General features: G+C 43.9%; 1 protein-coding gene across 3 annotated transcripts in view; it reads right to left on the bottom strand.

Annotated features, from left to right (window-relative positions):
- Positions 1 to 26805, bottom strand: part of CDK14 (cyclin dependent kinase 14) — a 549832-nt gene that overhangs the window by 131353 nt on the left and 391674 nt on the right. For all 3 annotated transcript variants that reach the window (XM_037066082.1, XM_037066084.1, XM_037066083.1), the window contains one exon: positions 17071 to 17134. In XM_037066082.1, coding sequence (XP_036921977.1) covers positions 17071 to 17134 — 64 coding nt within the window. The remainder of the gene's footprint in view (positions 1 to 17070; positions 17135 to 26805) is intronic.

Here is a 26805-nt window from a genome sequence, read left to right on the forward strand (position 1 = left end):
CTGCATCCCTATGTTCATGACAGCATTATTTACAATAGCCAAGATATGGAAACAACCTAGGTATCCATTCGTGGATGAATGGATAAAGCAATTATGGTGTACATATACAAAAATAGCATTTGGCCATAAAAAGAAGAAAATCCTGCCATTTGCAACAACATAGATGGGATGTGAGGGCATTATGCCAGGTCAGTCAGACAGAGGGAGATAAATACTGTATGTGATCTCACCTCCATGTAAAATCTAAAAACAAACAAACAAAAAACAAAATGAAATTAATAATAGTAGAGAACAGATTGATCCTTGCCTGGGGGTGAGGGGGTGGGTAGGTGGGAGGGAAAGGTGAAGGTAGGCAAAGGTACATGCTCCCAGTTATAAGGTAAGTTTATTCCAGGGATGTAATGTATAGCGTGGTGACTACTGGTAGCAATACTGCATGGTGTATTTGAAACTTGCTAAGAGAATAGATTTTAAAAGTTGTCAGCACACACACAAAAAATAACTATGTGAAGTGATGGATGTGTTAACTAAACTTACTGTGGTTGACCCCTCTGTAATATATATGTACATATATAAAGTCACTCTGTTGTGCACCTTCAACTTACACAATGTTATATGCCAATTATTTCTCCATAAAGCTGGGGGGAAAAGACAGTGCTCTGACAAAATAAAACAAGATGTGTAGAGCGACCCCTGTGGGTGTCGAGGAGAGGGGAGTTTCCAACAAAACAGACACCAACAAAATAAACACAGTTTCCACTGGAAATCTGGCTGGAGTTTCATTAAAATACATATATTTTTATCTGAAAAGGATAATACAAAATCTCTACACATAACAACATGGTGTGTTTTCCATTTAAACAGGATTTGTGTGTACATCCTCCAGCAAAATTAAATGGTTTCTTTTTTTCATAGTGACCTAATTTCTTTCTAATAATTTATCACTGGAAAGGCTTAAACTTGCTTAACATGTATTGGTGTTTTTTGTCAGTGTTGTCTGCTTTTAATTATACGTTTTTGAAGGAGAGACTAAAAAGTATTTGCATTGTTTTTGCTACAATAAGATTCATGTAGAAGAATACCATTAGACAAGAATAATGAAAGAAATTTAAGAATACACTTAGCTTCTTATCTCTAAACACAGAGTTTATTCAAAGGAATCACAGGAAATACTGTGCAATGATTCATTCATTCAATTACTGTTTATTGAGCAACTACTGTGCTTCGGTATGCTAATTGGGGCAGAGGATACAGGAGGGAACAGACAGAAAACCTTCCTGTCTGCAGTCTGGTAGGGACTGTGCCCCGGGCTGGAGTGAGCCTGAGGACCGAGTGGCTAGAGCAGAGAGCCCAGGAAAGATGAATGGACGCTGAGACAAAGATGGGCAGAAGACCAGCCCCTACAGAGCAGCTGTGACCTTTAAACGTGATGTAGGCATTTTAAAATTTTTTTATGGAGAACTCTGATTTCTGTTTGGAGGATACACCAGCAGAAGCAAGGCCAGAAGCAGGAAGACCAATAGAGGGTTATTACGACTGTTCAGGAGACAGACGATGACTCGGGCTCTGGCTGCAGTGCGAATATAGGGAGAAAGAGTCCATCTGAAACTTAGGTAGTGCCAGTAACATGCTTAATAACCTGTGAGGCATAGGCACTGACTGATCAGTACAGAAACTAGCCACCACGCTATAATGACTGATGCGCACTGGCCAAAGATCAGGCCTGATGACACGTGTCCAGTGTTCTAAAGCTGCAGGCAGAAGTGCTCACCAACGATGTACACGCTTGTGTCCCAAGAATGTCTAACGTCTGCATCACCCTCTAGCAGGACTGCACCATGTAAGATGCAACATAATTCAGCCAGGTGGTGCACAGTAGCAATTTTCCATCTATGAACTAATTACTAAAATTCTGTGGCAGAAGAAAAAAATTTTTCTTTGCTTCTCTGACAAAAAGTAGATACAATTTTTATTCATTCGCACTGGATACCTACTGTTGTGTTGGCTGTTATCATTTTTTTTTTAAATTTGACAATCTAAGAGAAAAGAGGTCAGTGCCCCTGTCTAAATAAATGGTCAGGTATTGCACGTTTTAAAAATTCTTACTAGGGCAAAAATATAAAGGCATATTCTAGGTTTGAGGATTAACTCACAATGTAAGGAGAAATAGGAAGAATATTTCTTTTCACAAAGTTAAAAAATTATTATCTAAAATATTAAAAAAGCAAGATATATTTTAAAATTTCATTACGCCAATTGTCCTTGTAAAACAAATTTGATCTCTTTACCTTTGTACTCCCCACAAAGCAATTTTAACAATTTGCTATGATTTGGGGATGAACAAGAATTCCATTAGAGATAAAGTTAATACAATCTTACACTTACAAGTAAATTATTATTCTTAGCAATTAGTGATTATATATAAATATTAGTTCCAAGAATTGCTTCTATTTAGAGCTTGACAGGATGTGCTAATAGACTTTTTTCCCAAAACATAGCATGCCAATTTTAGCTGTGCATAAAAGAGCCAAAACTGACAGAAACCTGACACATGAAAGTAGACAAAATAAGGAAGAGTGAAATCTTCCTACACTTCCCTTCTACTTCACACAAACTTTTAATTCTTTTAGCGATGGTCACAGGGGTGCCTGCCTGTGTGCCAGGTGTTGCACTGGGCAGAAGGCACACGAGGATGAGTAAGTCCTGGCGATGTAGTTCAGTAGCACAGACAAGCAAGTGCAGAATTACAAACACAGGGCCAGAATGCTGCTGTGTGGGTATGGACACAGTCCCCTGAGAGCCGGAGACACGGCCGCTAACTGCATTGGTCTCTTTTCCAAATGAAGACAAGATAAACTCAGACCCCTGCGACTAGCTGGAGTGACACACGGGACCTGATGTCTTGCATTCAACAGCATCTTTCAGATCTCAACCGCTAAAGTACACAACTTCAAATGAAGCCATTTCTAACCTTTTCTGCCATAAGCCTACATTACATTTGCATCGTATTTTAAAACTATTTCCATCATAACTAAAAGTAATGTTCCATTAGAATGAAAGCAACATAATTAGCCATGTAAGTTTTGAAAATAAAAAGGGGTTTACATTAGTGCCCCAAATTAATAACAGGTGTGTTTAATAAAATATTCAAATGCCTATGAGTAAATTCATCATATTCTTTGAGTACGTGCCTATGTGTGTTTTATACTGTTCTTCAGCTAAGTTTACACTGTCACTTGGTGCTTTAACGTCAGCTTTCTCTTTCCAATTATGTTTAAACTAGAAGTTTAGAATGTTGTGATTTAAAGCATTGGCTAACTCATAGCATAACTGGAGAGTGCAATTAATTCAAGCCTGCAGGCTGAGTTTACCTTCGCTCATCGCAGAGACACTGCAGAGGACGATCACACTCAGCGGGAGACCAGGGGAGAAATCATTTGCTGTTTGGCACGGTGACGATGGGCTGGGGACGGAAGGCTGGAAAGATTTTCCCTTAAACTGCCAGCTATGCTTGTGTATTGCAATTCACTGAAATTCCAGAGGGAAATGACTGGAGAACAATGCTGTAGATTCCAGGTCTCCCAGCTTAAAAGAGCTACACCTGAAATGGCCCAAGGCACTAGGAAAGCAGACTTGAATTCAGGTGAAGATCCATCCTAATTTGGAAATTACTTATTTCCTTATCAGCGTGTCCTGTACGGTACAGGGGAATTATTTCGTTATTCTCCACATTCTCTTTCAATCAATGGTTCTGTGTGTGTGTCTGTGTGTGTACCTATAAGACAGTGCTGTGTTTTTAACTTCAAGAACAAGAAAACAAATAGTTAAATCAGCCAACAAATAAAAAACATCAGTATGTTCAAAGGACTTGAAAGGTGAAACCAGAATTTGTAAACTAACATTTTCTTTTTCTTCCTTTCTTCTTAGTTGGGGGGCTGGGAGGGAGGTGAAGGAGGACTACCAATAGCGGCGAAATCATAGGAAGTCTCAACCTTTAGTGTATCTTTTGCAAATGAATTTAACATTATCCAATTTAATATAACACCATGGAATAAATATAACTCAATAAAAAAATAAGTTTGTCCAAAACGCCATAGGGAATATTAGATGGATGACGTCTGTCCAGAAAAAAAGTCCAACCATTGTTAATATAACGAGAACAGTTTGCACAACATCAATGTAACCTGGCAGCCAAGGAGAGTGGACTGGAATGTACATGTGTGAACAGTGATGACTTCACTGTACTAGTCAGTGGGAGCAATAGATGCCATTGAGTGAGCATGTGTACTGTGTGGCCATTGCATTCAAAATGACTGAGCGACTGGAGCAACAAATCTGCATCCAATTTTGTGTTAAGCTTGAACATTCCTCCACAGAAACTATTTACATGATTCATAAAGCTGCAATTACGGGCAACTTGTGACTGGCAGCTTCACCACAACAACGCGCCAGCTCATGCATCACGTCTGGTGCAGAATTTTTTTGGAGAAACATCAAATCACCCAGATGACTCAGCCCCCTACAGCCCAAATTCAGTGCCCTGTGACTTCCGGCTTTTCCCAAACTAAAATCACCTTTGGAAGAGAAGAGAGTTCAGACTGTCAATGAGATTCATGAAAATACACCGGGGCAGCTGATGGTGACTGGGGGAACTGTGTGAGGTCCCAAGGTGCCTACTTTGAAGGGGACTGAGGGGTTACTTTCCTATGTACAATGTTTCTGTTATCTTCTATCTTCTTCAATAAATATTTCTATTTTTCACATTACCTGGCAGGATACTTTCTGGACCGCCCTCGTATTTTATAATTAACTCTCTAAATCAGCGATTTTGAACTGGTATGCCACAGAATTTTTAAAATTTGCTATACTTGACTATTTACTCGGGATATTGCCCTCTTTTTCCTTAGATTGTCAAATTTTAAAAAAAATGACAACAGCCAACACAACAGTAGCCACATGGTGTGAATGAATCAAAATTATATCCATTTTTTGTCAGATTGGCAATAAACATATTTTTTGTGGTGTGCTGGAGAGTTTTATGTGTGCCATGAGATGAAAAAGGTTGAAAATCTCTACTCGAAACCGTATTTCCAACTATCCACAATTAAATTCCTGGGGATTCTTTCTTACTGACTTGTACAAGTAATAACAATATAAGCAAAGAGCTCTGGGCTTCCCACCTGGCCACAGTATAGAACCTGAGGCCTTTCTCAGGGCTGCTTCAGTGGAAGGACAAGGCTCCCATCCTCTGTCAGGGTGAACCACAAACACGGTCACAGTCACGAGTCACTTTGGTGACATTTCAGATGATCCCCCTAGTTAGTTGTTCGTGTAATAGGTAACACCCCTCAATCCCTCAGGATGGAAGGCAGGAGTATTCATTCACTCTCTGTCCTTTCTACAAGTACTCACCGTGTACCTGCTGTTGGCCAGGCCCTGCTCTAGGCACTACGGACAGAGCGATGTGCAAAATACACATGGTTGTAAGTAGCCCACAGTAAATCATGGGAACCAATACTACGGGACCATCAATAGAAGAACACTATATTTACAGGTGCCCACAAGATGTTACCTTTTTATATTTATTAGGAAATCCAAGCCCAAACCAGTATCAGCTGATACTCTGATCGAGATACAACAAAGCTGGATTGAAACAATCTATAGTGCTCAGAACCAACGTAAAGCAGAATCCAGCTACAGCCAGGAGGTCTACCCCAATTAGAGGAGACTAAGCTTGTTCCAAAGTGTGTGGGCTTTAGATATGTCAGCTCCAAAACAGCACAGGCATCCAAACAGGGCATTTTAGAAATTGCACAGTTGCAAATCACAGCTTTAAAACACTTGCTATCTCCAAAATATATGACAGAGATATGATGTGGCTCTCCTGTTTTCAGTGAGAGGCCCTGATGTGACATACTAACACTGAACAAAACTGCATGGTTCTGTACCTGTCACCCAGAGCGGCCTCCTCAAATGCCAATCAGCCTTCAGTCCCGACAGGAGGAGATTGCAGCACCCCGCCCCGCCCCGGCTGTGGCCAACTATCCTTCAATTACCAGTGATGCACACTGTAAAATGAGTAATCTTTGAGCAACTTTTAGAAACAAACTTTCTGCTACATTCATTAAACTCTGATTTGGGACAGCATTTGGCTCTTCCAATACACATACAAATGTGGACTTGTGAGCATATATTCTCAGGTGAGGTCTTCAAACTATTCACACCTTTCTTACCCTAAAAGCTAGGGAACACTTCTCTTTCCATAAGATAGTTTTCTCTAGAGAGGTAAAGTTTAATCACTTAGGCATTCCCTAAAGTCTAAAGGGTACTATTTACAAATCAGAATGAATCTTTACAGGTCCCAGGAAAGAAAGGAGAATAGAGATTTTGTGTCTTACTCTCCATGTGTCCTCACCCACTCCTCCATCCAAACTCCGCAAAGGCGGAAAGAGATCAGATCAGAAAGGGCGTTCGGAACCATCTTGGGGAAGGGTGAGCTAGGAGGGACCCCAGCAATCAGGCAGTCTAACCACTTTATGTTACAAGAAAGTAAACTGAAGTTAGAAAAGTCGCATTGCCTGAGGCCCTGAAGCAGGGGCTGAACGGGGACTCTGCTCCCAGTCTACCGTTACCAAAGAGCCGGAACACATAAGAAGCACAAACAAATCAAAGCTTTAACCAGCAATAAAACTCTCACTGGCAACTCTGTGACAGTCTGGAAAAGGCAAACTACGGAGACAGTAGAAAATCAGTGGTGGCTGGGGCTAAGGGGGAGGGAGGGATGAATAGGCAGAGGATTTCTGTAGGGCAGTGAAACTACTCTGCACGACACTGCAATCACGAATACACGTCATCTCACATTTGACCAAACCTACTGAATGTGCAGCACCAACAGTGATCCCCAATGCAAACTAGGGACTCTGGGTTATGATGATGTCTCAATGCAGGCTCATCGGTTGTAAACAACCTACCCCTTTGGAAGGGGATGCTGATGTGGGGGGAGGCCGTGTGTGTGTTGGGGGAGGCCAAGGGGCATACGGGAAATCTCTGTACCTTCTGCTCAGTTTTGCTGTGAAGCTAGAACTTCTCTAACAAGCAAAGTCTGCTAAAACAAGCAAACAAGCAGTGCTCTCCTTGCTCCCAACTCTCCATGCTTCGATTGTCTCACCCTTTTAAGTCTAGAACAAATCCTTCTTGTGCACACAGGACATGCCGGACAAATGTCTTGCAAGCTCTAGTGACTTTAGACATATTAGTTAAGCCCTCCCCTCAAACAAAATCTTTAAGTGCCTCAGTTTCCCTGTATTACATATAGCATCATAGCAGTACTTACCTTAAAGAGTTAACCATGAATGTTCAGTAAGAAAATGCATCTCAAGAGCTAATAAGAGTGCCTGACACATAACAAACATTCAATACCTGTTAGCTATTATTACTACCACAACTGTTGTTAATAAAATATGCTTGAAAAGCTGAGCATCTAGTGCAGTTATATGTATACAAGGCAGACATGTAGTATATAAAAAGAAGTATTACTCCAGGGAGGGTAAATGCTAAGCTACCCTAAATACCCATCTTGAGGCAACAGTTAAAGAAATGAATGAAATCCCAGACATGTTGTTGCTTTTCTAACTCCTCGTATGTGATGCCGTGATTCTAATGCAGTGGCGAGGGCAGGGACCGGCATTCTGAGAGGGTATCAACTGTCCTTTTTTACAGTCAAGAGGTTATTAATTGCATTCATAAGGCTGGCTTTTAGAGGCAAAAGCACCCATGTACATACTGAGGTTCTTTTAAAGTAATCTTTGCAAATATTATTGAGCGTTAGCCTCAAAGGTGTTCTGACAGCCCCGTATCAAAGACACGTGTGAGGGAAGAAAATTCCATCAGATCTCCCAGCTGAGCTCATTGTTAGTGGTCAGTTATCACCCTATTTACTGGTCTGACTTGAATATGGTGGAGGGGGGGTGGGAGCAGCTACAACATTACTTACCTCTTAAATAACAGAAACCAAGACTTTTTCTTTCACCTGTTAGCATGAGTTACTATTCCATAGTCACACATCTTCTGTCTCGCAAGGAAGCTTGATAATAATGGCTTAAATGGGTTTTAAAATCAATATTATTCTAAACAGAAATGAATGTGACTCACTTATTTTAGCCTGGCATAGCCAACAGGCCTCCTAAGTTAGAAGACCTAGTAGGGGACATTCAGAGATTTCCTCTCTCCCCCTCCCACCTTCACAAGTGGGGTATAACTCTCCCTGCCCCACTGGTATTTCATGTGCGTGATGGGATATTAGTGGTATCGATGCAAAACAGGGCTTGAAATGTGCCTGTGGGGGCCGGTACCCCTGTGCTCCTGTGTCTTGCCCAGAGAAGGGCATTATTCTGCATCTGCAGTGTGCCAAGGACATATTCGTGGAACCATCTGAACTGAACCTGCAGCTCTGAGGCAAGCCCCGGGCAGGATCAGCTGGCTGGCCCAGCTCACCGCACAGGCATCAGCAATGAGCAAACACTTACGGGCACCCAGAACCAGCTTTGGAGTGGCGTGTTTTGAGCTCAACCAGTAGAATTGACTCCGACGTCTGGTTCTGGCCCCAGGCTGCCTTGGACCATGAAGTCAGTTTTTCCTCAACAGCCTTCGGCCTCATCCACCTTCCTGTCTACCTGCCCCCATGAGAAGCTCCTGAGACAGGGCGCGTGAAAGCATTTGGCAAACAGCGAAAACTGTACAATGCAAGCACCATCACCAACCAGCACTTAAATTTGTCCTCATTATCCTATGTTTCCAAAAATTTCCAAATGCAAAAAACTTACACAAATTCCCAGATTACAAACACCATGCTGTTCTCTGCGCTTCCAATGCTGCAGAGACAGAGGAGAGAAAAATCCTTCTCTCACCGGACCCGTGGTTCATGCACTGAGTCACAGCGGCCTCTGCTCGAGAGGGCCAGCTGCACATGAACTTGTGCGGAGTTCCACTCCTTCCCGGGAGGTGCTGTGGTCAAGATTCAACTTGAAGAGGGGTATCAAGTTTTCTTGTTTGAAACTTCCGATTCCCTGTCCCCCTTCCTGAAATCTTGATTTTTTTACCAGTTTTTAGAAAGATGTTTAAGAGTTCAGGATCAGGAGAGATGAAGGACTATTTTGCAATGCATAGGTTTCTAGCTATACATTTGCTGGCTATACATTTCTAGCTATACATCGTGAGCAGGGTAAATATAAAGTATCAAGTTACAAATTTAAGAAAGCAGTAAGATGTGTATGGCTGGTTTACGGTAATGCCAATAGTATGCAACAACTTCCATGTTCTGCATTTAAGGAGATGACAATTCTTTCAGTACCTTGAAAGAGTTTCTGGTCTTCACTTAATTCTAATCTCCACCCTTGGGCTAAAACTGGAGTTCTTTTCTTAGATATGATATTAACTGAATTAGGCAAATTGGACAGTATACAAGGACTTTAATCCTCCTGGGTGGGGGAGAAGGATTATTAAAGAGATGGAGAACTCTTTCTGTAGTGATTGGCATTTGATAAAGTCTGCATGACTACCAGACTGAATTTTATGAAATTCCAAAAGTAAGAACATGACACCAGTCTACATAGGATTTTTATTGTTATTGTTGTTGTTAAGGCTGAAATCAGAATCTTCCTCCTCCTTGAAAATTTAATCTTACTACTACATTTCTCTGGCATTGCCGAGACACTCTGGTAGTCTCCATCGTTACCGATGCCCTCTAGTGAAAATAAATGTAAAATTCTTCAAGCAGATATAGAGAAGGTCAGCACAGAGAGTCTCTCTGCTTTGCATTGAAATGGATTCCTACAATTCAGAAAGATAATTCCACACATAGGCCTGTCTTTTGGGGAGCAAGTGAATTGTTACAGATGTCCCCCTTACCCATCAGGGACGTGGTCCAGGATCCAGCAAATGCCTGAAACCGCGGATAAGTACCGAACCCTATGTATACTGTTTTTCCCCTATACATACACACCTTTCACTTAGAGGACGCAGTTTTCAGCTTTTTTTTTTTGTATGTCTGGATTGCCAGCATCACTACTCCTATACTTTGGGGCCATTATTAGGTAAAATAAGAGTTATTTGTACATAAGCCCTGTGTTATAGGACACTCCAGCTGATAAGCTACTAAGTAACTAATGGGCAGGGGCATATACAGTGTATACTGTGTGAAGACGGGGAAAGGGGGTGGTTCATGTCCTGGGCAGGACAGAGCAGGACGGAGCGGGACACAGCAAGAATTAATCATGCCACGCAGAACTGCACACAACTTAAGACTTGTGAATTGTTTATTACTGGAATTTAATGCTTTGAAGCCTCAGCTAACCACAACTGAGGTAACTGAAATGCAGAAAACAAAACTATGGGCAAGGAGGGACTGCTGTATTTTACGCTTTTGAGTGGTTATCAAGATTTGGGGCCATTTCTTATTTTCATATTATAGCATTGGCCACATCTATGACTTATCTCAAATCCTTGGTCAGCTATAGACCTATGGGGCGGGGGGAAGAACCCGTCCCCATGTCTGTGACACAACTGCTAATTGGATGAGAATAATTTCTCCCCAGCCAGGATCTGCCATTATAGGCCCCTGTCAACCCAGAGCTGTGGGCAGGACTCTCACCAAGAGGAACTCAGGCTGGAGGTGAAGCCTCTTCCATCTCCTCCATAGGCCTGTGATTTTTGTAGCCAGTAGGTCCTTTTGAAACCAGAAAACATCAGTCTCTTTTTCTTCTCAAAAGCCCTCCAATGGATCTTCTCACACTTCAAATAAAATCGGAATTCTTCACCTTGTCCTTTCAGGACCAGCCTGATCCAAACCGTCCCCTGCCCTCTCTGTGGCCACACCTCTGCAGCCGCACTAACTTGTGATTTGTCTGTTATCTGTCTCCCGCTGGCACATCAGCTCCAAAAGACAAGGGGCTTTTCTGCTCTGTGCACGACTGACCTTCCGCACTCCAGACCTGTGGACACCAGGCGCCCGGGGGCACCGCTGGCGCAGATGGCAGCGAGGCCGCTGGGTGTCCATGCTCTCTCCCCAGCCTGCAGCCACCCACGACCTTTCAGCAGGACTGTCCCAATCAGAAAGAACAACCGTCCTGACAGTCTGTCCTTCCTGTCACGTTTAATGTTTTTATTTTTTCACTTCCTCTGCTCTATCAAGTTCACTTATTCCATACATTTATTTACTAACTGGCTTTTTCAGTACGTGGCCAAGTTGGAGAAGATGCTGAGTGATAGGGGGTGGGGCGTGCGGGGGTGGGGCAGAGCACAAAACATCCTTCCTAAGCAGACCCACAGGGTTTTGGCAATAAAATCTGAGAGGAGTAAGATATTTACATAATAATTTTTGAAGTCCATTTTATAACCATCACATAGTTAATACTCTCGCACATTCAGATGTAACCCGTGACCATTACAGCTGCTTTCAATCAATTTTAAGAAGACATAAAAAATAAAATCAAGACATAAAAAAGGGTTCTTGAGGTAAAGCATAAAGGACCAGTGGGAAAGGATATACCAGAGAAAGCTGTGTAAATGATACAAATTGTTACTTTGTAGTTATATGCCCTTCACAGCTTAAAAGCACTTTTATATCAATTGTTCACTTAGCTCAAATCTTCTTAAAAATAGAGAAGTAAATAAAAATCAATAAAGAGAATGTAAAAAGAGATGATCTCATTTAATTTCCACAGGCGTCTGTGAGCTGCAGAGAGCAGATGTGGTTCTTCTGGAAGCGAGAGGCAGGTGTCCCCTCGCGGCCCTAGGTGGTGTCCCCGCGAGGCCCTAGGCATCCCCTCACCACAGGTGCGGTCTGGGCAGGACAGCATCATGGCTCCAACATGCCCTGTACTCACGCTTCCGGCACTGGACATCCCACCCAACCACGTCTGCACCTCCGCAGCTTTTCCCACTTTCTCAAAAATGAGGGGAAAGCCCAGAGCATGACTGAGGCTAAGGCCTCACTTCCTCACGGCTACAAACCATGGATGGACCAGGGCAGTTTCCCCGCCGGGTACTAAGAACTGTACATGTGAAACCAAAGGTCCCCAGAGGGTATTCTGGAAGCGACAATTCATTGGAAGCGCAGGTTTAAAGGTGTTTAGAAGATGCAGGTGGAGGGTGGGTTCTAGCGTCTCCCAGAAGATACGGATCTGTGCCAGGGTGCCACAAGGCAGGGCCGAGAGGAGCCTGGCAGTTCTCCCATGTGCTTCTTTGTCCCCAGTCAGGGGAGCTCACCTAGAGAGGTGCAGGCGACTACAGGCTGGGGACTTGAAATACCTGGTTTTGATTTTTGGCTCTGCTACATATTAGAGATGTTGCCTTGGCCAAGACCCACAATCTCTCTGAGCCTCAGTTTCCTGGTCTGTAAAGTGGGATAATGGAATTAGGACAATACAATGATAACGGCTCAGAATTATTTTAAATACCAATTGAGATCATGTATTAACTTGCTTTGTAAATAGTAAAATGCACAAGACAATGTAAGCCATTATCATCATAGTGACGGAGGGGGGAGAGGGAGAGGAAGGGAGTAGAGAGAGGGGGGCACGTCTACTTTTGAGACCGTAAGGCACAACATCACGAGGGCGGAGGAAAAGAAATGGAAAGGCAATCAGGTGCCGAGAAGGAACAGACGCACATCCCATTTCATTTGAGGGAAATTTACATGGAAGTAACAGTGGACGAGCCCCTAGCAGCTCCCAAGTCTGGGCTCGCGGTGTGCAGCACACACACTGCCACGCATGCGTGGAAGCAACATGTGTTACTTAGTGACTTATTTTATGCAGCCGCGCTCTGTCCCAGCTGCTTGGCTGCTGTGGGGAAAAGCTGAGGTTAAGGAGTTTAGCAAAAACGTAAGAGGGGAAGAGGATATACACAGGCTAAGTACTACAGAATAAAACACAGTTGTCGTCTAATTGTGCTTTTAATATTTTAACAGTTCTTACAACATTGCTCCAGTTCTGCTCTGCTTTCCAAGGGAAAACCACCTAAAGTTCGGAGCTGAAACAGAGCAGCTGAGAAGGTAGATAAGGGAACTCGTGGCACATCTCACCTCCGCCCTACATTCCTGCCTGATCTCCTCGCTGGTCACCCTGCCCCTGCCCTGCCCCCACTCTGGGCACAAGAGCCAGGCGCTCTTCCCAAAACCCCCAGAGCAGGCACGGTCTTGATTAAAATCTTTTAGAACTTTCTATCCAATTCGGAGTCAATGATGGAGACTACTAGTAACCCTCAAGACCCCATATCACCTGCCCCAGCCCCTGTTGCCTCTGATTTCATTTTCTACCCCCTTCTTCCCACTTCAGGGAAGTTACTGGGTCATGCTGCAAAGTTCCTCCCTCAAATACTTAGATGGCTCTTTCATAGGCTTCAGTCAAATATCATCTTTTTCGTGGGGGCTTCCTTGATCCCACTTACAATTTAAAGGTGCACACGCCCCTTCCCTGGCACTTCCTAAGCCCATTTCTTGCTCTGCCTCCCTCCACAGGACTCCTCACCACCTGCACCATCACCGGTAACAGAGTCCGCCCTTTGGACAGCCTGCCGGCAGCGTTCAAAGTTATACCCGTATACACCCATTCACTCTTTAACCTTACTTCTGGTCATTGATAAAAGCAAGCCGCTAGAAACGACCCAAATGTCCCTACGCAGGGCATAGGTGAACCCCCCACAGCAGCCAACAGCGAGGACCGGGGAGCCCTGGCAGCCTCGTCTGCGTGGTGATATGAAAGCCCCACTGGATGCGTGAGGACGAAAAGCAAGACTGAACACTGTGTTTAATACAAGAAACACCATCTATCTATAAACAATTTCCTCAGTTACACAAGAAAAGAAACCTAAGAAACTAATAAAATAAGCCTGAGGTTGGGCGCAGTGATTCTGCCGATGGGAGGAGCTACACCGCGCTCCCTTTAATGTTGGTTGATATCTCGAACGGCTTAAATGTTCAAAAATCAAGCAAACCACGTCTGACCTATCAGTCCCGCCCCTTGGTATTTGCCCAAAAGAACGAAAAATGTACGTCCACAGGGAAACCTGCCCACAGATGTGCATAGCACGTTATTTATGTAAAACTGCCTAAACTTGGAGCAATCAGGGTGTCCGTCAGCAGGTGAACGAACATCCAGACAATGGAATATTCAGTTCTAAAAAGAAATCAGCTGTCCAGGCCCGAGGAAACGTGAAGGAACTGAAATGCCTGTTACCAAGTGAAAGAAGCCAGGCTGACAAGGCGATACCCTGTATGATTCCAATTGTACGACTGTCTGGAAGAGGCAAACACATGGAGACAGTAAAAAGATCAGGGGCTGGTGGGAGCGGGGGATAAACGGTGGAGCACAGGGGATTTTTAGGGCGGGGAAACTACTTCGTAGATTCTATCATGGTGGATACATGTGGTTTTACATTTGTCCAAACCCACAGAACATACAACAAGAACTAATTTGAATGCAAACTATGGACTCTGGGTGACAATGACACGTCCATGAGGGCCCACCAGTGGGACAGATGTGCCACTCTGGTGGGGGTGCAGGTAACGGGGAGGCTGTCTGCACATGGGTGGGGGCATCTGTACATGGGAAATCCTTGCACCTTCCACTTAATTTTGCTATAAACAAAACTGCTCCAAAAAATAGGCTATTACACAGAAGAAAACAAAACAAAGTATGGCCTAATGGCTCAGGCTTTTTCGTTTTCCCTCAAATTTCTGAGGCACTCCTGGGGGTAAAATAAGGAAGTGAAGAGTCGGGGCAGGGCAGACGGACCCCACCACTGATACTCCCTCCTCTGGGGCTGTGCGCCTTCTTCCCCTGAGTAGGAGGTCCGTGCGGCAGAGGCTACAGAACCCCCAGGGTTCTGGCTGCTGGGCTGCATGCAAGTACTCGCAGACTGGCTTCCTTTGCCTCGTCTATTAGCTTGTCTTCCCCGGACCCCTCTGAAGGCAAACTCAGGAAGCACGGATCACATCTACTCTCATCCTCAAGCCCCAAGCCCTGCCCGTAACATCCTCCTTGTCTGTCAGCTCCCATGCCTGACACCGACCGCCTGAACATGTGATTCTTCCAGACGCCCACTGCTGAACTAGGGTGTCTGTTGTGACACTTGCCCATACTAGTAATCACTGAACACATACAAACTAACTTACATATGTCTATCAGAAGAGTCACATAAATAAGGTCTGTTTTAAGCAATATAATTCAGGACAATCAACATTTGTGGAACACCAGAATATGTATTCTGTGCAATCGCTGATCTCATGAAGTTCCCAAGCTGTTAACTTATTTTCCACTACATCATATTACTTCCCAAGAAACATTTAATAAATAATTTTGTATGTTGTTAATGAAGATAAATTGTATTTGCACCAAAATGAACAAATTGCTAGATGCTTTCTGGTGCAGAAACTTGGCAGGCCAAGTGACTACCTTCACTGTTCCTTTCAGTAGCCATTTTTACTCTTTAAATTTTTTCATACTCTCCTTTGTTTTTTTACTTTTTTTCAATTTTTTATTTATTGATTTTAGAAAGAGAGAGGAAAAGAGAGTGAAAGAAGAAAGAGGAGGTGTGGGGAAGAGAGAGGGAGAGGGAGAGAGAGAGGGAGAGAGAGCAAAACACTGATTAGTTGTTCCACTTATTTATGCATTCATTGGTTGCTTCTTGTTTGTGCCCTGACTGGAGATTGAACCCACAATCTTGACATATCAGGACAATGCTCTAACCAACTAACCTATCTGGCCAGGGTCCTTGGTTTCATTTCTCTGGGGCTTAATATTTTCAATACTAACATGCGGTAGCTAACCTTCTTTAAGAGCCACATTTGGAACATTCATAAAGAGCTTTGTTCTCACTTGGACTCCTGAGGGGCAACTGGAGCAGTTAGAGAAGGATTCTTGCTTGGTTAAAAAAAAAGAAGGGAAAAAATCCATCTAAATTGTTAAGTCACTATAGTCTTTTAGAACAGATAAGTTATTTAAAAATTTCAGTGAAAGTACAAAGAGTCCTTGGGGCACCGAAGAAGATAAAAGAATTCTCAGTACACAACACTTTTAGAAGAAAAATATTAAGAATAAAAATAGTTTCCTAACTCAGTCATTCTTTAGGGTTGATAATTTATTCCTGATGGTCCCCCAAAAGAGGGGAAGAGGAGAGAAAGAATATACTTGGCTCCCACAACAGAAATTGTTCATAGCTCTTTTCCCTCATAAAATGATGAACTATTAGATCTCCCATAAAATCCCTTTCAGTAATTTTATGGCAGGTCTGCATTTTATAATGCATGTTTTGTAACCAAGAAATAAATTTTAAAACCAAGAGAATCATTTTACAATAATTCATCTCACTGATTTTTATAAAATTTGCAATTCCAAACCTTTCATCCTCCTCTAAAAGTTAAATAGACCGAGTTTGAGATACTACTGGCTAGTGTAATTATTAAAATTGAAAGCTTCTTGACTGCCACCTACTGGTGAGAAAAAAAGTGACAGCTTATTTTTATAAATTTTGCATTTCTCCGATTTTCTGGTTTGGGTGTTTAAATATTTTACATTAAAAAAACACTGAATACTGTACAATAGGACATTCAGAACATTTCACATGTTTCAAGTATAATTAACTGACCATAAATTTTTAGTTTTTAAAAAGGAACTTAAAATGTGACGTTTCCTTTTTTACAATTTAATACTTTTCCTAGTATTAGAACAAGAAATCACACACTGTTGTACACCAATTTAAATTTTGTTTCCATAGATGTGGACACTATCTAACTGATGATAATATAAATGCTTACTTCACAAGTAGCCTATCAAATGAAATGTGGTACTTCCTCAGAATAAAAATCTCCCATCATGAGTGATGTCATTTATCTCATCTCTACAAACAAATAACATGTGAAAATAAAAGGACAAGTCCACTAACAGATGGGATACACAATGGCAAAAGTAACCAGGATTTTCCAAGGTAAGATATTAGTTCGAAGGGTAGCATTTGTATCTTCAGCCTTTGCATATGGGAAGCACACAGTCATTTATAATCAATGAAACATACCTGGCTTAAAATGTGGTAAAGAATGAACTCCAGGCCAAGTGTCCTCATTTGGCGTTCCAAGAACCTAGTGAAGGGCAGGAAATTGTGGAAACAGACTTATTATTTCCAAAGCACTAAAAATTCTCCAGTGTAGAAAACAGTACACTGCATATGATGAAACTCTGAATTTTTTTCCATTATCTTGTGCCAGGAATTTTATTTCAGTGAAAAAACAAACCCGGCTAAAGAGCCACCCAAGATGAATGTCTGTGTTTTAACAAGTGCAGCCAAATGAGGTAAGACAAGTTAAATCAGCTGCGTTTTATCAACTCCAAACTTAATAAGTAGGTTTAGGACTCAGACGATAAGCTCATCTTCGTGGAATTGAATAAGGCATGTCCCTGTCCCTCATGATTCTTTCAGGAGCTTTTGTCCTTCATGCCAGTATCAGATGTCTCGTTGGTGAACAGTTCTAAGGATTCTGTCGTCTCTCATCCCACACCCTCCGTCTGAGCATCGTTAAGTTTCAAAGAAACAGGACAGACAGCTTGGGAGGCTCACCGTCTCGACCGCCACGTGCTCATTACAGTTAACATCTTTAATCATGTGACTTATAGGTTTCTCGTCCCAACATACTGTTCTCTCTAGACTTTTTCCTTTCTTTCCCCCCTTCCCCCCACTCCTACCTTCTTTTCCTGTCTCATTTTCTCTCACCGCAGCGCTTGATCTGGTTAAAGGAATGAAAGGGCAATCCCAGCTTACGCAGACCTGGGCGCACTCCCTTTGCGTTTCCAACTCCATCACCTGACTGTTACACGCACTGACCACGGAAAGTCACCGGGAGAGAACAGTGGAGTCAAACGGTGCAGAGCCCAGACCCTGGAGTCCGTCTTGCACCCCTCCTCACTTACTAGTCACAGGACTTTGGGCAAGAAACAACTGCGCTGAGCTCCAGCTTCCTCTTTGGTAAACTGGAGGTGAGAATACCACCTGGCACGCAGCAAGCACCATGTCCCTATCAGAGGTTACTCAAAGCACCCAGGGAAAATGGGGTCAGGTGAGGGAGGTGCTGGCCAAGTGGGCAACTCTTGTCCACTTCCTTTTTCCACAGTGACTCCTGGTCAGGGGAGTCAGTGGGTGCCCTAGGCACTGACTCCAAACACCAGGAACCAACACGAGGGCAAGAGATAAAGCCAGGAGCTGGCAAAATGCGGGGAATGGCAGGTTTCATGGGAGGAAATGAGGCATATTCACTCCACCTCTGAGGGTCAGCAGGCGCTTCCGGGCAATAAGGAAATAGAGAGCTCTGATTATTCATGCATTTATTTTCTGCGGGGGGGGACAGGGTGTTGAGGAAAGGATGGCACACACACAGTGAGCACGTCCCTCACTGCTTCCCATCTGGTGAGTTGGGGTGAAATGCACACATTCCGTTCCTCACTGAAACACTGAATCTCGGTTCAAGGGATCTGAGAATACAATTTTTCTTTAAAATTGCGGTTGGCTAATTTGGCAAGCGCTAATTAACAGGAACATTAACAGGCAGATCTACATAAACTGGGTCACACTACTGATGGCTGGTGGGAGTGGGAAGGAAAACTGGCGAGAGGGCTAGACTAGTTGTAAGACAGGGAAAGAGACACAGACACTGGGTCTGACGTGAACACGTGTGACGACACGTGTCTCTGGAGAAGGCACTCCTCCCTTTCTTTTCACTAACTCCGACCTCGGTTTCAAGGGGGAGAGACAATTAGGTGTGCAGACAACACACACAGCTCATCAGGGAAGCTCTGCATGGAGCTCACGCTGAGTTCTGATGGAGGACAAAGGACTGCAATGGTATTAAACTTCAGCAACTAAAGAGATGAACTTTCAGCTCAAAATCACGACTTGATCACAGCTAATCCATCAATATGAAACAGACACTCCAAGAGGTTTGTGAACAACAAAAAGCCCAGCCAGAAGCTGAATCTCGTTCTCTCACTGCTAACGCAGGCACCATGGCTACCCTGACTGTATGTTTCTATAATGTTTGTGTTAGCGAAACTTTTTTACAGGCACTATCCTCATCCGGATCCAAGGTTCTGTTTCAAAGGGATTATCAAACATCATGGCCATCTCATAAATTTTTTTTTGCAAGGAAGAAATATATGACTTTTTAATGAGTTATTATAGCACTGACTGATGAGGTTCCAGACCTCAAATTCTCCTCCTGCTTACATCTCCTGGGCCATTGGCACAGGAAATACAAGCTGGACAGCTAGTAGGCAAAAAGAAAAGAAAAATTAAAAGTCAATTCTGTTTCTTATAAAAGCCATTTTGGGAAAGACAATTTGGGTAAAACACATGGTTAGAGATGATGGGTACTTGTGCAATAGAGAGAGTGGGTGTGTGTTGTCTCTGATGTCAGAATTTCATTTATACTAACCAACTAAGAAATTCCACAACCATGATACTTTTAAGTTAGAAAGAAAAGAGGTATTCTCTAAAAGCAGAAAAGAGTCTTTTGCAAATAAAACAATGAAAAAAATTGCATACAGTGTGCCATCCATATTTAAATTGTAGTTACATCTATAAATAAGCATCCCAAGCCCAGTTAAATCTTTTTTAACCCTCACCTGAGGATATGTTTTTATTGCTTTTAGAGAAAGAGAGAGAAATGTCAACGTGAGAGAGAAACATCGATAGGTTGCCTCTCATATATGCCCTGACAGGGGATCTAACCCGCAACCTGATCAAGAATTGAACCCCCTGTCTTTTGGTGTACAGGACCATGCTCCCACTAACTGAGCCAACTGGGCAGAGCAAGCCTGGTCCAATATTAAAACAGCATGCTTTGATACGCTAAAAACTCTTCTATGTGTTCATCTAAGCACTTCACCTTAACCCTGTGCTGTGGCTTATACATATCCCTCATGTATCATTTATTGGTTCATTTCTTCACTAGGCTGACATTTTCTGTGTCTGTCACAGAAGACAGAGGGAGCGGCCTGGGGCTCTGCTTTGAGGAGCTCCTACTCTGCTGGGGCAGATGAACAGGGGCAGTGATGAACTGTCTTCAGTAAGTGTTTTCTCAGAGGGAGAGGGAGGGGAGCGCGAAAGGCAGGGAGCGCTTGAGTCTGAGGGTGGGGAGAAAAACTACATGGAGAGATTGTTTGTGTGGTGGCAGAAGGAACCCTGACGAATGGTTGGCCAGGTGAAGAAATGGTGGTAGTGACAGGATAGTGTTCTGGTTCAAAGGAAAGGCCTATGTCAGAATACTTTCTCCAAATACCCATGCTGCTCATGCCCCTGCACCTCCTCACTGGTTTCCTCTCCTGGAACGTCCTGCCCCTAACCGGTCGGGGTAACTCCTAGCTCCAATTCTCACTTCGGCTCACAGTTCACCCTTTCCTGAAAGACTTTCTGGATTCTCTGATCCAAGTTACATGTGGTCATCTTTGTGATCTCTGAGGGCTTTTTGCAGACTTTTGTAAGACCTACCTGCTGCCTTGTCATTGTTAGCTCACTTGTCTGTCTTCTCACTGGACCAAGGACCGCAGAGTGGAGACCACGATGTTTGGACCCCTAGCATTTGCCATGTGCCATGCATTCAGTAAATGTTGACTGACTGACTGACTGAATGAATGAATGAATGAATGATGTTTCTGGGCAACGGTGTGAAGTTTGGTGTGACTCAACTGTAGACTAGGTTATAGAATGGGAAACGAAGGCCAGAATTGACTCCAAAGAAACTACATTCTGTTTCAAATTTTCCCAAATTACAGGTCCCACAACCCACTGGGGATTGTAAATATCATTCAGTGTAACATCAGCATGTTTTAAAAGAGGAAATAAAGAGAAAATGTCAGAGGGCCACTCACAGGGCAAAGATGCCCAGTGCTTTGTGAGACTTCTGTTCAGGCTGCATGCACTATGTGAGTGCCCATTGGGAGTCGTGAAGTAAAATGTGTCTCTTACCACTTCAGAGCCATTCTATAGGGAACAAAAAGCTATTAGCTGAACTCAGGAATGCAGAAAATAAAGCGAGTTTGAGGCCTGGGGGCAATGAGTTTACTTCTGGGCCTGTTACAGGTCAGAGGTAGGTGCCTGCAAGTCAAGGTAGGGATGGATACTTAATGGGCAGTTGGAAGTGCAGACATGGATCTGAGGAGAGGGATTTAAGATCCAGAACAACACGTGGAAGTTCTTAGCACACAGAGCAGTGGAAAGCAAGTGCCAAATTACAGCAACAAAATGGTCTTCCCCACAGTCACATACCGCCAGTTCCCAGAAGACTGTCTCTGTGAATTCCTGCACTTCTAGAATCTGTTAGAAAAACATGAGGGACTCTCCCCTTGTCAGTAAGGGTTTGCACTGACTGGTCCCGATGAACTAGGAGCTAATGCCCTCCCATTTACACTCCCAGACTTATCTGTGTGCCAACAGGTAAGGCTTGAATCTCACCAATCCTGAAGGCCTCTGTGCGGGGCAGAGGAAGACACTAAGAAAAAGGGCCTCTCTGCTAAAACTTCTACTTTGCAAATTCTAGAGCTCAGAGTCCAAGAACTACTGTTTGTCAGAAACATTTATTCACCCTTCTAAATTTTCTAAATCTTTATTGCATTTTTTTCCATTATCAGTTAGTCCCATATCCTCCCCTCCCCCCAGCAATCACCACACTGTGGTCCATGTCCATGAGTCCTTTTTCCTCGATACCTTCACCCCTAAATTGCCCCCCAATAGTTGTCATCCTGCTCTCCATCTATGCGTCTGTCCACATTTTCCTTGTTAGTTCAGTTTGTTCCATCTGAATGAAATCACATGGTACTTGTCTTTCTCTGACTGGCTTATCTCACTTAGCATAATGTTCTCTAGGTCCATCCATGCATCATTTTAATGGCCGAGTAGTATTCCGTTGTGTGCACGTCCCATAGTTGTTTTACCCACTCATCTACTGGTGGACACTTGGGCTGCTTCCACATTTTGGTAATTGTAAATAAAGCTGCAGTGCACATAGATAGGGGTGCTTATGTTCTTTGGAATTCGTGTTTTGGGTTTCTTCAGATATATTCCCAGAAGTGGGATTGCTGGGTTTACCCTTCTACATTATTCACCACTCCAGTAATTCTCACGTTTGCTAGTTTTTGCTTTGGCCCAGGCCCTGGGCCTGCTAAAGTGAGTCCACGGGTTTTCCCTGAGCAAAGCCCACAGTGCAAACAGAACAACGGATGCTGCTCGTTCTTCCTGGACCAAGAGGTTCAGAGAATATGTAGCAGAGGGATTCTGACCAATCAAATGCAGAGAAAACCGGGCCCCCCAAGTATGTGCTGGTGAAGTGGAACACCCTGGGTTGCCTCTCCAGCTCCCCGTTTGAGGAGATGGGGCACTCTACAGGGCTGCTGGTGACTCCAAATGGACCTAGCGATGCAGCTAAGGAAACGGAGAACATCGAGTAGCTTTTATAATGTTTAAACAGAATCTCTGAAAGGCCGCATATACCGTACATCTCTAAAATAATGATTTGCTGTACTACTTCAGGTCCTGGAAATGTTTTTCCTGGTTCCTCGGTGAGAAGCTCTAAATGAAACTTGTGGAGAGGCCAGCACACCTCGACTGGGCCGTCACTCTCTCCACTCCAGAACAGCTGGCGTCAAGTTCAAAGATGAGCCAGAGAGAAAACAGAACTTCCTAACTCTTACCCTGCTATGTGCTCTCGATCTAGAAAAATAATTGTCAAGTGGAGCGGGGATTCCAAATCAGGTGGGTCTGACAAGAAAGACGATGCCCTTGGGAGCTTCCCAGTACGCTCCCAGGAGGACCCGGTGGAGAGACGGGGCTCGGGTGGTGTTCAATGACTCCCAGCCACTGACCAGACGCTGCAGACAGGGAGTGGGTGTTGGAACCAGGCTTTTTCCTTCTCCCCCCTCCAGTCCAGCACACACACGCACACACACAGATACATCCACATAAGCCTCTGCAGCGACTTAATGACAGACATTGAAAAAATGTCTTAAAAAAAAAAGAAAAAATGTCTTAATTCTCTAATGATGCAAAATTAAAGGACTGCATTCTACTCTGATGGCTGAGTCGGGATTAAAAAATATATTTAATCAGGAAGGAACAAGTGCCTGAACCTAACATAGGGAAACCTAATACCAATAAATATAAAGTCCACTACTCACGGTAGGTTCTATTCACTAGCTATTCTAGATGGGAAGACCTGGCTGGCGACCGTTTGTGTAAAAAATGACTCCTGACTTTCAGCGGATACAAATTCCATGCGACCACCCGGAGGAGATCAAAGGAGACTGGGGTGGGCTGACTTTAAGGTGGCTTGTTGTCCCCACCTGCTGGTGTTCATACTCCTCCCCTTGAGTGTGGACAGCACTAGGGACTAGTCAACACAATATGACAAATGTCATAAGACATCACTTCTGTGATTATACTGTGTAAGACGCTAACTCCCATTTTGCTGGGAGCCTAACCCCTTGCTGGCTTTAAGGAAGCAAACCGTCATGCAGGAAGGACACAAGACAAGAAAACGAAGGCCGTCTCAGCCAACAGCCAGCAAGAACCTGAGGCCCCCCACCCAACAACCCACGAGAAAGTGAAGGTTACCAATGGCCACAGGAGCCTGGCAGTGGGCCTGTCCCCAGCTGCCCTCACATAAGATTGCAGGCCCAGCTGACACTGTGATCACTGCCCTGGAAGACCCTAAAGCAGAGCCCCCAGCTAAGCCAGGCCTGGACTCTTGACCCACAGAAAATGTGAGCTGATAAACGTGTGTTGCTGTTAAGTTTGCGGTAATAGGGCTATGCAGCAATAAGCAACAAATACAGATGTAATCGCTGAATCATACCATATAAAAAGGGACAAAAATAAACAAGGTAGTCTTTTATAGGACGCACCCAGAAAGGTCAGAGGATGGGGGACCCATGTGCCGTGAGGTGGACTGGAAACGCTTACTCTCGGTGAGACTGGGACATCACCTTGAATAAACCCTGTGCTGCCGAGTCAGTGTGGGGCTGCCTTCTGCTGTGCTGAGTCGGATGGAAACAAGGGCAGTGGGGTGAAACACTGGTATATGACAAAGAAGGGCACGCTAATGACAAGAGCTGTCCAAGAGGGAGCAGACAGCCCTGCAAGTTCCAATCGGCCCTGAGGGTTGGACTCACCACAGTTCGTGTTCAGATACAGTAAGAGTCAAATTCTGCCCCCACAGACACAAGGCTCCTCTGCAGTCAGATTCTGATGTGATGCCACAGCAAACAGTCTGGACAATGAGAGGGGGTCCTGCACTTACGGCTACCTTTGTTTTCATCTGTCCTAACCAGGGTCCCTCGGGAGAAGGGAGTGGAAGAGGAAAAGGGTGTGACTAAGTGAAGGAGGGTAGAGAAGGTATGAATGAAAGCTTTCCTTCCCCATTTTCTATGCAAAGTAGGTATCAACGTCCATTATTTTGCAGAGAACCAGCACAATCAGTGGAAATTACCAAAATAGTTTCTAGTTGCAAGATAAACAGAATATACGCATGTCTGTGGTGTGTGCACACATCCACACACAGACATATATACAGCCCCTCTCCCCCATCATTCCCTAAGGCTTCAGCTAAAGTGACCCTAGACAAGGGGTTAGACTTCCAACCATTCATTCTGGTCAACAGCCAACAGTGTACAAGCGGATGTAGGAGGAGAAAAGCGGCTTTAAAATGCCGGTTTGGGGTCCTGTTTCACAGAGCCACGGAACCTGGAGTGAGATTCTGCAGAGCAGGGAGTTTTACCTAAGAAGAACCAGGAGGGGGAGCCACTGGACTGAGAAAACGAAAAGCTGCAGAGGCCCCAGAAATCTGCGTGAAGGTTTAATCAGTTGTTGCAGTGAAGGTGCTGGGCGAAGGAAGGTGGTGCTTCCAAAATCCTATGCGGAGTTTTCAACATGGCAAAGGTCTAGAGGAGAAGTAATCCAAATAAGTAAAGGATAGCTCTGAGAGTTTTATTTCAAGTGAGTTCAATTCACCTGCCAGAAGGGGAAGGTCTGGCTTAGTGGTACTTGGGAACACATGGGAATCATCTGGGAAGTATTAAAAAAAAACAGACAAAAAATACTAGAGACTAGGACACATTCCAAAGGTTGTCATTTAATTGGCCAAGCTGCAGCCTAGATATGTGGAATGTTCTAAACATCCCCAGTGATTCCAATGTCAGATAAGGCTGGGACCACTGAGCAGCCCAATGTACCTAGGAATCTCTTAGATGGCCTCAGTTTAGTTAGGCGGTTTATAGATTTTTTTAAAAGCCTTTGGCCTGGATCCAGGGGCCCACGAAAGATGTTCAGTTGATGAATTAGCAAAATAAACAGTTGACTATTAGAGAACTTAGAAAATGCTCTTAACTGGAAAATTCTGCAGCTGATTTAAAATGTTTCCCTTCAACTAAATTTCCATTTTTCTCATCTCTTTTCTCCTACTGTTTCTATTCCCTGTTTCCTGAAACCCTAACTCCCTCATCACTGTCACTCTCATCTCGACAGCTTCTCTTCTTTTCATTGATCGGTGCCATGGTGGCTTCAGACGGTCAGTCCCTAAGTGTGGGCTGTGGGAGCCCTGACAACAGCAATAAGGTGCAGAGGGTGGGGGCTGCAGGGGTGGAATGGGTGATGTTGCGAAGTGAATGCAGCAGAACTAGATTGACTGCCCTCAGACAGCAGCGCAAATGCAGAGAAATGAAGCCAGGGACAGGGACCTGGAGGGTGGAGCACTAGGCACTAGAGCACAGGTGGCCCTCCACATTGTTTTCATCCAGCCCGGCATCTTGTTTCTGCCTGGCGGCAGTGCCAAGCTCCTTGTCCCTAGTTAAGGAGTAGTTACATTTATAGAGTCCTAAAATTATATACGGCGTTTTGAAGGCAACCAGGAGGCTGATGTGGCCCCCGGTGAAAATGAGTTTGACACCCCTGCACTAGAACCTTGCTACTCAGAACATGGTCCAAACCAGCAGCAGCAGCAGCATCGCCGAAGAAAGCTGCTCAGGCTCCACTCCCCTCTGGAAGAATCAAAACCTAGAATCCAAGATGGGCCTCAGGTGATGCATTTGCACATGGACATTGGAGAAGCACTGCTTCAAACAATTCATTCTACCTGGATTTTTTTAATCTAAAAAGCACCAGCAGTACAAGAAAGTTAGGGCCACAGGTCCGCTTTCATCTTCATGTGTTAACATAAGCCTTTGGAAAGGAGCAGTTGTGGGCAATTTGAAGTTCAGCAGTATGGGCAATTCACATCAGGAGCTGCTGCAGGCGGCTGCTTGGAGGGCTGGCTCAGCAGTCTACCACCCAGAGCACAACCCCCCAGCACCTGCCCTCCCGTCCTTGCTTTAACGGTCTTATTCCCCAGGTGTCTCTTACTGCAAGGGGCTTCGGATCATTTCTGGAAACTTGCAGGATATAAATAGTGATCATTTAAAAACGCTGAGCTCATCCACTGATGTTCTTTACTTCAGCTGCAAACCTGAGGCCAGTTAAAATTCTATGGCATATATGTGCTATACAGGACACATAACACCTACTCAAACTGATCGCTATTTTCTTGTTCTTGAATGGAAGTAGTTTTCCTATTGACTGTGTACAATTGTGTTGTTATGGGGAGACACAAAAATGCAAAACTGCAACTTTTTCTCTTAAAAATGTAGTATTGTCAGCATTTTCTTTTTACAACATTAAAAGTTAAAATCACAGCTATTGAACTGATTCTTAGCACTTTGAAACTTTGTGCTTTAGGAA

Source organism: Sturnira hondurensis, unplaced genomic scaffold, assembly GCF_014824575.4.
Source record: "Sturnira hondurensis isolate 20B ecotype Veracruz unplaced genomic scaffold, ASM1482457v3 Scaffold0016462, whole genome shotgun sequence".
In the NCBI taxonomy this organism is placed as follows: domain Eukaryota; kingdom Metazoa; phylum Chordata; class Mammalia; order Chiroptera; family Phyllostomidae; genus Sturnira; species Sturnira hondurensis.